The sequence below is a fragment of the Pelodiscus sinensis genome, chromosome 26, assembly GCF_052426305.1.
Source record: "Pelodiscus sinensis isolate ZL-2025 chromosome 26, ASM5242630v1, whole genome shotgun sequence".
NCBI classification, from domain to species: domain Eukaryota; kingdom Metazoa; phylum Chordata; order Testudines; family Trionychidae; genus Pelodiscus; species Pelodiscus sinensis.
Window position 1 is genome coordinate 7739206 of NC_143077.1, and position 10821 is coordinate 7750026.

The window sequence follows — 10821 nt, forward strand, 5'->3', positions numbered from 1 at the left end:
GAGACTACTTAGAAATCTCACCCCTAAAGTACAACCCAGGACACAACAATGAACCAATCCCAGGTTAATAAAAAGAAAACAGAAAGAACTTATCACCACAAGATTCCTGTTGCAAGCATCGTGACTAGATGGAACAGTAACAAAATAATATACTAATGGAGGAGAAATTTACCATGGGCCAGGAATTTAATTACAAAGCAGAGCAAAACCCATTTTTTTAAATGCACAGACACGAGGTCCTATTTCCTAAACCATAAATCAATAAAACCTAACGGATTTATCTAAACTTTATCCTACTTACAGACTGTGAAGAGTATTTTCTTAGAGGGAGACAGCCTGTCCCCTGCAATAGCTGGAGAGAAACTACCCAGAGACAAAGGAAGGCAAAACCCTACAATTCCTTTGTCCCAGTTAGAATTCCTACCTACATTCGTATGGGCTGCCTGCCAGCTGGTTTAGGTAAGGGACATAGTTAACCCCTTAGTCCCCAGGATGCTGGCTAACCCTCCTGATCCTGTGTGTCTGTCTGTCTGTCACGGCAACACCTGGCAGCCGTGGCTGGGGGCTGCACGAGCCCACAGAAGACGTGCTGCTAGCATCTCTCGCTGCAGATGGCTGCAAAGCCCCAGGCTGCCCAAGGCCACACTCCTCACCACACCCGCTCGTAGACCCCAGTGGTATGTAGGTGCCCAACCCCCCTTCTTTTCAATAGACGTGAGGTGCCCACAGACCTTTGAACGGGGGTGGGGAACCTAAGGTCCAGGGGCCTGAAGTGGCCCCTGGCTTGCCTAAATCCAGTCCTTGAAGCTTTGGGCTCCCCCCCCCCCCAGCATTGGGGAGCCCGCACTGGCCCTCCACTCCTCCCGCAGCCCCCTGCAGGGCAGGAACACACAAAATCTACTAGCTGGGTTGAGAGGAACATGGGGAGCATTTTTCTCCTTCTCAGTCGGGGGCCATGCCCATGAGGGTTTGTTGTGTGGGGATGGAGTTTTTTTGCTTTTCCCTTGTGTGTGGCCCCCAACTAATTTTCCTGGGGGTCAGTGGCCCCCAGCCCATAAAAGGTTCCCCAGCCCTGCCTTTGAGGGTCTGGTCCCTAAAAACTCCCTTGGCACATCTCACACTGCTAGCGTCCAACATCCCTCGCAAAGATCAGAGCCTCACTGGCCAGGCCCTGCCCGGATCCTGTCTGGGATCAGTAGCCCCCCACCACGCCAGACCCTGCACGGAGCCCGTCCAGGATCAGCAGCCCCCCACCACGCCCCATGGATCCCATCAGACCCCTGGGTTCTATTCCTGCAGTGGGAGAGGCAAGGCATCACATGGTTAGAGCGATTCGAGCCAGAGGCTTATAAAGAGTCAGGACACCTCGTCTCAGCAGCAACCAGAGCCGGTCCCCGTCTCCGGCTTTCCCTCTGCCCATCTGTGGTGCAGGGCTGGGCTCTCCAGCTGTGTCACTCAGCACTGGGGGTGGGCCGCAGGCTCTGTAGATAGGACGGATCTAGCCTGCCGTGTGACTGGAATGCTGAGACCAGCTGTGGCCGACCCCCAGCCCAGCCTCTGGAGCCGTGAGCAGCATCCCCGAGCGAGGCCGGCGACGTCCTGCTGCTGTGAGCCGCTGGGCCTAGGCCATCCCGCTGAATTTCTTCCAGTTCCAAGGCTGGGCTGGGACTCCCGGCTCTGCCTTTGCAGCTGCCATGGGTGCGGGAGTCACCCTGGCCTGCAGGAGCCCTGAGTGCCAGGTAGGAGGCAGCACCCCCTCCTGATGCGGCTGATGCAGCCACTCACCCGTGCTGGTGTGGGGCCGGTAGCAGCTGAGGATCATGGTAGCCGGGGCAGGCTCCCCTGGCTGAGCGAGTCCAGCCCCCAGGCGAGCAGCCCCACATCGGCTAGCTGAGAGTTATTTATTAATGATCAATGGATCTCTCTATGCAGGTGTGCTGCTGCCCTCTGGGGGCGCACAGGTGTATAACTGCCCTCTCTGCTCCCCGCCTGCCTTCTCCAGGGCTCAAGGTCACCTCTACCCCCGGGGCTGCCAGCCGCCTGCGGTTAGAAACCAGGCCCCTGGCCGCCGGAGTTTTAAAGCCACCGCAGGCAGTGAGGGGCACTTGGCCTCCTGGCATCTGAGCCTTCTCTCCGGCTTCTCTACCGCCAGCCCCTGCAAATGCTGGAGCGGTCACGGGCCTCCAGGAGCTGGGGCTTTAAGGGAAAACACCAGCCTGGCCGGTGTCAGTCTGCAGGGGGCTGCCCCACATTGGGGCGTCTGAGTTCAGGGCAGAGCCCGGCTCGCTGCACCTGCCGCAGGCACGGCCACAGGTGGCTGCAGAAGGGATCGGACCCTCCTCAAGGGAAGCTGCCCTTCCTAGGGGGTTCTGCACTGCTCCCTGCCCCCCACCCTCTGCCCCAGCCAGTGGTAAGCGCTCCAGAGGTGACAGCCTGAGGGCTTCTCTTGCTCTTCCCCCAGCAGCTTGGCTTGTCCGCGTTCCCGCTGAGCCAGAGAAACTGCCCCCTTGTGGGGCAATTGAGACTGGCAGGGCCCCCCTTTTTATACCATCCCCCAACTCTGCACCACCACTCAATCAGCTGCTAGCCTGCACTAGCACGCCCCCTAGCAGTAGTCAGAGGTACCAGCCCAGGAGCAGGCAGGGCAGAGAGAATTCCCCCCCCCCAATCTTCCTTGGCAAGGGGGGTCTCTCCCCTGTTTTGCTCCCTCACTACACCCTGGTCAGTGGGCCTGGCATAGTCCAGACAAATAGACATGCCACAGGAGGGGAGGGGGGTCACCATGCAAGTAGCTTCTCCTTTGAGGGGAATCTGCAAATGCCCCCAGCCACACATGGAGCTCCACAGAGAGAAGGATATGCTGGGAGCAAGCAACTGGGCATGTTTGAAGTGCCCCATGGGCCTGACTCACCCTGGGGCAGGGCCTGGCATTGCTAGAGCACAGCGGACAGGCGAAGCAGGTTCCAAGGTACGGCTGCAGGGATCCAGGTGACCTGGACGGCCCCACCTCACCAGCCGGCGGTAGGACCTTGGGAACGTGCACGGGGGGCGGGGGGGGAGTGATCATGCCGAGAGCGTGGCAGGGCTGCTGTCTGTAAACAGGCTCATGCGCAGGGGCAGGTTTGTGCATCCGGACCTGGCTAGGCCAAGGTGGCTCAGCGAGGGAGAGAAGGAGGAAGCGAAAACATTTGCATGACACGCAGCCCCATTTAGACAGGGAGAAACAGATTCTAGGAGTGACCGTTAGGCCAAAAAAACCACAGCTCTGACTCGCGCGCCTATGCAAGTGCAGAGAGAGACACAGAGACGGGGGCGGGGGAAGGGGGGGGTGTTTGATTGCACACCGCAAGAAACACACGTCACCTGGCCAGTGACACACAGCACAGATGTGCATGAAGACACGCACGTGCACATAGGCACATCAAAGACACATGTCCATCCCAGTCCAAGGGCTGGGAACTGAAGCTAGAACAAATTCAAGCTGGAAGGAAACACACATTTTTCACAACGAGGGCAACTCCCCATCAGAACTACACTCACGGATTGGGGTGGAATTTCCATCCCAGGCACCTCTGAAAACCAGATGGGACATTTTTCTAAAAGATCTTGTCACATGGTGAGTACGCCCCATCCTGAGGCAGTGCAGCCCAATGGCTACAGTCTATAACACAGCCCCAGGGTTCAGGGCAGTGCATCCTAATGGCTAGAGTCACAGGGGTTTGGGGCAGCAGCCTCGGCCGGGGGTGGGGGGAGGAAAAGATCAGGCCCACCCTACTCCACCAGACCCCCAACTCAGGGCCCTATCAGTGGGGGAAATGATCCACCAGTCACTCAGCAGAGAATCTCATTGCAACACGCTGAGCTCACTCGCTTTGGAGATACCACTCACGCACCCTCCCTGGATCACTTCCGACCACTTCTAGCACTGGGGTGATCCCCATAGTTTCTAGGTCATTAGGCTCCACAGCACCAGTCCCCTCCTGCAGCTCCACCAGGTCTCCGGCTCCTAGCATCTGGGCTTCTGGCTGGCCTCCCTCTAGAGCAAGGGTTCTCCAACCTTTTTCAGTCCCCATTCCCCCCTCGGCTTTTAGTAAACCTTCCCATACCCCCTATTCAATAGGAAAGGAAATAAATTCTAGACTCTAGAATCCACAACTTTTTTCACTAACACTACTATTTTGGAATATTTCAATTAGGATAATCAAGTTATTTACCACATATTCCCCATACCCCCTTGACAAGCTTCTTGTACCCCCCAGAGGTACACATACCCCAGGTTGGGAACCCCTGCTCTAAAGCTCCTCCAGTGGATCCTTCCTCTCCTACACCCAGCCCAGACTGACCTGGGCTGCTCCCTTTTATACTGCCCCAGACCTTGGAGCATGCCAAGTGCAGCTGGAGGGCGGGACTTCCTCCGCCCACAGGATCATAGAATCATAGAACTGGAAGAGACCTCAGAAGGTCATCAAGTCCAGCCCCCTGCTCTAGGCAGGACCAATTCCAACTAAATCAACCCAGCCAGGGCTTTGTCAAGCCGAGACTTAAACACCTCTAGGGATGGAGACTCCACTACTTCCCTAGGTAAGCCATTCCAGTGCTTCACCACCCTCCTAGGGAAATAGTTTTTCCTAATATCCAACCTGGACCTCTCCCACCACAACTTGAGACCATTGCTCCTTGTTCTACCATCTGTCACTACTGTGAACAGCCTCTCTCCATCCTCCTGGCCCAGTGCTGGGAATGCACACCCCTCAAAGACCTTCTTGAGTTACACCAGGAATTAATTCAGGCCTGGGCCTATGCTAGACAGGAGGGCAGATTAGAAGCTCCTGGTGGGTTTTACCATGTAGGAGTGTGTGATTGTGCATATGCACACAGCTCAGACACACCGAGGGGCTGGCTTTTCGTTTTGCTTTGAAACACAGTAGTGGCCAAATTGCACCTAATTCAGCCCCAGCGGACTTGTTTTGCTCCCTCACTACACCCTGGTCAGTGGGCCTGACATAGTCCAGACAAATAGACATGCACCGTGGGTTCTCCCAGTTCACACGCGCAGTGAGCTCTGGCCCACTTTCAGCCAGAAGGATCCCAAAGCACCTCACCACCCGTGTGCACGAGCCACGCTCTGAAAAGCGGCCACCTCTGGGGTGGAGGGCAGCAGCCAGGCAATACGGCAGGACCGGAGGAAAGGAAAACCCCACGGAGGACTCCAAGGCAGCCCTGCCTGCTGGTACAAGATGTGCCACAAGGATGTTTAACATCCACCTACTGAGGCTGGAATAAAAAAGTCGGGGGTGGAGAGATCAGACACCCAGTGATTATTAGACACACGGGTGCAGCCGCAGAGCCAGGGAGTTAGCTGGCCAGCCGGGGGGGGGGGAGGGGGCAGCCATTATACATAGAGAGGGCTTTGCTCTTTCCCAGTGCCCTGCCCTGGGTAACCGTCCCCAATGCTGCTACAAAAGTCTCCCCCTCTGTGCAGCAAACCGCACGGCTCCCTGCCCACTCATGACTACGGTCATAGGGATCAGTCCCTGCCCGTTAGTTTGGAGTCATGTTCAGGGAACTACCCACCCCAATTACTGGGGGAGGGTGCCCCATGGATAGCTCCCCCCACTCAGCACAGTTGACACCATGCAACAGTGCCCACAGGGCTCCTGGCATTCGCTGCAGGACTGTTGCTGCCGGGGGGGGGGGGGGGAGAGATGCATTGGAGAGAACCTTATAGTGACCTATAAAAAGGCAGCCTGCCTGAGGGGCACCTGCCTCAGTTTCTCCTCAGCCCAGCCACCGAAAAAAAGCACAGTCTCTCTCACTGTCTGCTACAAATGAAGCCACCTCGAGCAGAATTTATTCATGGACACGTGCACTCGTCTGCAAGGCCCCTCATGGGGAAACCTTTTCCCTGTTCCCGTAGTAAAGCCCACCAGGGCATGTTGGTTTTCCACTCCCCTCCACAGCAACATCACTTCCAGGATCCCTTCCTGAAAGCGCTCGCTCCCCAGTGCCTTTCCGCCCCTGCTGCAGGGCCTCACTCGCCTGGCCAGCCATTTGAGCATGACTGCCCCATGGCTCTTTGGCCTACTCACAGCCCCACTGCTGAGAACCTTCTCATCCCCCTGCTGGCCTCCAGGCAATGTTCCCTCTAATCTTTTCCACCCATGTGCAGAATCAATTTTTTAATGTGCACCAAGGCTTATGCAAATGTGCACCACCAATAGAAGCAACCAACCCAGCTGTGGGCGCTCTGCCAATCAGCAGGCGGCATTGGAATCTCTCCTGAGTGGCCACACAAGCACCTAGCTTACAGGGAGCTCTGCTTCTAGGCAGTCCCCCCTGCTCCTAGAGCCTGCAGCAATCTGATTCTCCCCCTTCCCCCAGCTCTCACCTGCTCCTTCCCTTGTTTGTCCCAGGCAGCTCTTAGGACTCCCGCTCACCTGGTCTCCACCCTATTTAAGCCTCATTGAGGAGCAAGTGGCCAGACACAGGTGCACAGGCCTCGTCCCTCTTAAAAGGCCAGCATCACTATGGCAGACCCCATGTCAGCAGGCCCTGGAGAGAGCAGACTGGCCACCCACCCCTTCCAGGAGCCGGCAGCAGCACAATGTTCCACCCTCACCAAGCCAGGAGACGAGGCGAAGAATTTGGCAGAGAAAATGAAGCTTATGCACAAATTCACGTGGCCCCCTCCCAAGCAGCCTTGTCCCTTCTAACTGGCTGGATAACCATACTCAGAGAGTAGTTGTTAATGGTTCACAATCCTGCTGGAAAGGCATAACAAGTGGGGTTCCGCAGGGGTCTGTTTTGGGACCGGCTCTGTTCAATGTCTTCATCAACGATTTAGATATTGGCATAGGAAGTACGCTTATTAAATTTGCAGATGATAAAGAAATGGTCTGAGGTAAACAGGATGAAGTTTAATAAAGACAAATGTAAAGTGCTCCACTTAGGAAGGAACAATCAGTTTCACACACACATAATGGGAAGCAACTGTCTAGGAAGGAGTATGGCAGAAAGGGATCTAGGGGTTATAGTGGACCACAGGCTGAATATGAGTCAGCAGTGTGATGCTGTTGCAAAGAAAGCAAACATGATTCTGGGAGGCATTCACAGGGGTGTTGTGAGCAAGACACGAGGAGTCATTCTTCCGCTCTACTCTGCGCTGGTTAGGCCCCAATTGGAGTATTGTGTCCAGTTCTGGGCACCGCATTTCAAGAAAGATGTGGAGAAATTGGAGAGGGTCCAGAGAAGAGCAACAAGAATGATTAAAGGTCTAGAGAACATGACCTATGAAGGAAGGCTGAAAGAATTGGGTTTGTTTAGTTTAGAAAAGAGAAGACTGAGGGGGGACACGATAGCCATTTTCAGGTATCTAAAAGGGTGTCATAAGGAGGAGGGAGAAAACTTGTTCATCTTGACCTCTGAGGATAGGACAAGAAGCAATGGGCTTAAACTGCAGCAAGGGAGGTTTAGGTTGGATGTTAGGAAAAAGTTCCTAATTGTCAGGGTGGTTAAACACTGGAATAAATTGCCCAGGGAGGTTGTGGAATCCCCATCTCTGGAGATATTTAAGAGTAGGTTAGATAAATGTCTATCAGGGATGGTCTAGGCAGTATTTGGTCCTGCCATGGGGGCAGGGGACTGGACTCGATGACCTCTCGAGGGCCCTTCCAGTCCTAGTATTCTGATTCTATGATTCTAAAAAGGGGGCCTGGCCCGAAGACAGGCATCCTTTCTAGCCACTCCCAGCCTGGTGGAGGCCTCCGGGACACGTGCCCATCAGAAGGGCCAGGCACTAATTATTGCTAGAGTTCAAGTCCCCATGAGCCCAGCCCTGAGGCTGGAGATGCTGTGATGGGGTCACTAGAAGTCCTGGTAGGTTCATGTCCCAGAGAAACACTGCGGGGTCTCCTGGGGGTAGGGGGAGGCAGCAAGTGAATCCAGGTGGGCTGGAGAGGATCCGGGCAGGTGAGCTCAAATTCATCAGTGACATTGCTCCCGCCAGCCTCCTACCATGGGGAGCTCCCACGGGGCAGGTGGTCTCCTTCCCATCACACGAGGGCAGGGCAGTTCCCAGGTGACTTCACACGTCTGCCTGGCAGAGCTCTGGAGGCGAGTTCAGACTCTCACAACGAGATGCTGGAGGCCGGCGCGAGGGGGGAGCAGCGCCCACGGGCGATGCTGTGGAAAGGGAGCCGAGCTCAGCCACGAGCCCTTCTAGGAGGAGGTGAAGGAGGAGGACCGGACGTTGGGGACGGTCCTCTCCAGCGGGGAGGGGGGCAGCGGGAGGCAGCGGACAACCCTGCACGCCAACTGCCACAGATCAGCCCGGAAGCATTTGATGGAGAAGCAGTAGATCAGCGGGTCAATGCAGCTGTTGAGGCTCAGCAGGGCCACGCTCAAGGTGTGCAGGATGTCCAGGGAGGAGGGTGGGCTGCAGCCAGGGATGTGTGTCTGGCTGGTCACCCAGGGGACCAGAGTGAGGTGATAGGGGGCCACGCAGACCACAAACACCAGCAGCATGCCCAGCACCATGGCCCGGGCCAGCCGGCGATGGCTGCCGTGGGAGGCGGTGGCGGCGGCCGAGAGCGACCTCATGATGGATGCGTAGGCGCCCAGCACCACCAGGAAGGAGGCCACGAAGAAGCCCACCATGGCGTAGGCGTAGAACCTGTGCTCCGCGTACTGCTCAAAGCACTTGGTGCCCCGAGAACCCGCTCGGGTCTGCTGAGTTGCCAAGCTGGGGATGGCGCAGCCCAAGCAGAGAAGCCAGACCCCCAGGCAGGCTGCTATGGCCCCGCGGCGCTGGTTCAGGGCCAGGTCCAGCCTGACCACCCGGACGGTGCAGTAGCGATTGAAGCTGATGAGGGTCATGAAGGCGATGGCACTGTAGGTGGCCATGTAGTAGGCCGCCCCGGTCAGGCGGCAGACAGGCTCAGGGGGGGCCCAGTGCCCCCCGGCCAGGTAATAGGGGATCCAGAGGGGCAGGGTGAGGTTGAAGAGGATGTCGGCCAGCGTGAGGTTGATGAGGTAGATGCGGATGGCCTTCCTCACCTGGCCATTCTGCAGGAAGGCCAGCAGGGCCACCAGGTTGCCAGGCAACCCCACACAGAGCACCACGCAGTACACCAGAGGCACCAGCACAAACTGCACTGGGTCGCTCCACTCACACGCCCCAGGGGTGGGGCCCACCGGTGCCACCGTCACCTCCATCGTCTCCAGCCCGGCCGTCCAGTTGTTCATCTCGGCCCCGCTGGAAGACAAGAGGGGGCAGAGTTAGCGGGATGGGACGGGCCGTGTGCCTGGCGGGGGTACAGAGTCCTGAGCTGGGGGCGAAGAAAGAGCGAACACTGATTAGGAGGCCTTCAAAAGCTGTGTTGTCAACCAGGCCCCAGCACACCTTGCTGGGTAGGGGGAACCCAGCTTGACCCCCTCAAACTCCAGAGAAGTTCTATCTATCCCTCCCCACATCTCCACCTGTCGATCTCCCCATCCATCCCTCCCCTCAGTTCATCTAGCCAGCCAGCTCCATAAATACCCCTTGGCTGTGTCTAGACTGGCCAGTTTTTCTGGAAAATCAGCCGCTTTTCCGGAAAAACTTGCCAGCTGTCTACACTGGCCGCTTGAATTTCCGCAAAAGCACTGACGATCTACTGTAAGAAATCAGCGCTTCTTGCAGAAATACTATTCTGCTCCCGTTCAGGCAAAAGTCCCTTTTGTGCAAAACTTTTGCACAAACGGGCCAGTGTAGACAGCTCAGATTTGTTTTCCGCAAAAAAGCCCCGATGGCAAAAATGGCGATCGGGGCTTTTTTGCGGAAAAGCGCATCTAGATTGGCACGGACGCTTTTCTGCAAAAAGTGCTTTTGTGGAAAAGCGTCCGTTCCAATCTAGACGCTCTGTTCCGAAAGTGCTTTTAACGGAAAACTTTTCCATTAAAAGCATTTCCGGGAAATCATGCCAATCTAGACGCAGCCAAGCTTGAGATCTCTCTCCACAGCCCTCCTGCTGGCCACCCTCCTCTGCATTCATCCCTCCCCAAATATCCCTTCTCTCTCTCTCTTTCCATTCATCCCCACACACACTCCTCCACTCATCCACCTAGCATCTATGCCCTGAACGCACAGCAAAGTTTGAGAACAAACACCAGTGCCACAGCCATCGGTGGAGTTTGGGGTTTCAGAGGGGGTGTTCTCCCCCACACACACAAACTGCAAACCTCATGCCGGCAGCCTGGCTTACTGTGGGCTCCTAGCTTGCACCCAAAGGCAGGTAGGCAGGATTCTGTTTATAAACAGAGTGCTTTACAGTCTCAGGGCACGTCTACACTAGGAAATTCTTTTGAAATAACTAAATTAGAAATAACTGTGCCCGAAATAACTATTTTGAAATAAGCTTATTCCCCAAGAAAAGCAGGAGTACAGATTTCTACATAACCAACCCATTATTTCAAAATTATAGGCTTGGTAGTGTGGACGCTCCACTTATTTTGAAATAAGTGTAGACCAGTGGTCCCCATCACGGTGCTCGCCGGGGCATTTATATGCACCCACCTACTGACCAGGGCCGGCCTGACCCATTCTTGAGCCCCGGGCCCCGCGCACCTGGCGCATGCGCAGCCCCCGCCCCGGGGGCCTGGTGCATGTGTAATGCCACCCCCGCTGGCCTGGCAGCCCCGAAAGGTTGGGGACCACTGGTGTAGACCAAGGCTCAGAGGGATAGCCGTAGAATAGTAATAGAGAGGTAGCAGTGTTAGTCTGACCTTGGTAAAACAAAAGGAAAAAATATGTAGCCCTTTAAAGACTAACAAGACAGTTTATTA

The 10821-nt window shown here is 55.9% G+C and overlaps 1 protein-coding gene across 1 annotated transcript; it reads right to left on the minus strand.

Moving 5' to 3' along the window:
* Positions 1 to 6900: 6900 nt before the first annotated feature.
* Positions 6901 to 9661, minus strand: LOC142819871 (platelet-activating factor receptor-like). Its single transcript, XM_089773496.1, has one exon. The coding sequence runs from the start codon at positions 9241 to 9243 to the stop codon at positions 8218 to 8220; it is 1026 nt and encodes a 341-aa protein (XP_089629622.1). The 5' UTR covers positions 9244 to 9661; the 3' UTR covers positions 6901 to 8217.
* Between the last annotated feature and the right edge of the window lie 1160 nt (positions 9662 to 10821).

What these genes read in the sequence shown, in the direction of transcription:
- LOC142819871 (XM_089773496.1), bottom strand. Translation starts at nt 9,243, where the DNA reads ATGAACAACTGGACGGCCGGGCTGGAGACGATGGAGGTGACGGTGGCA.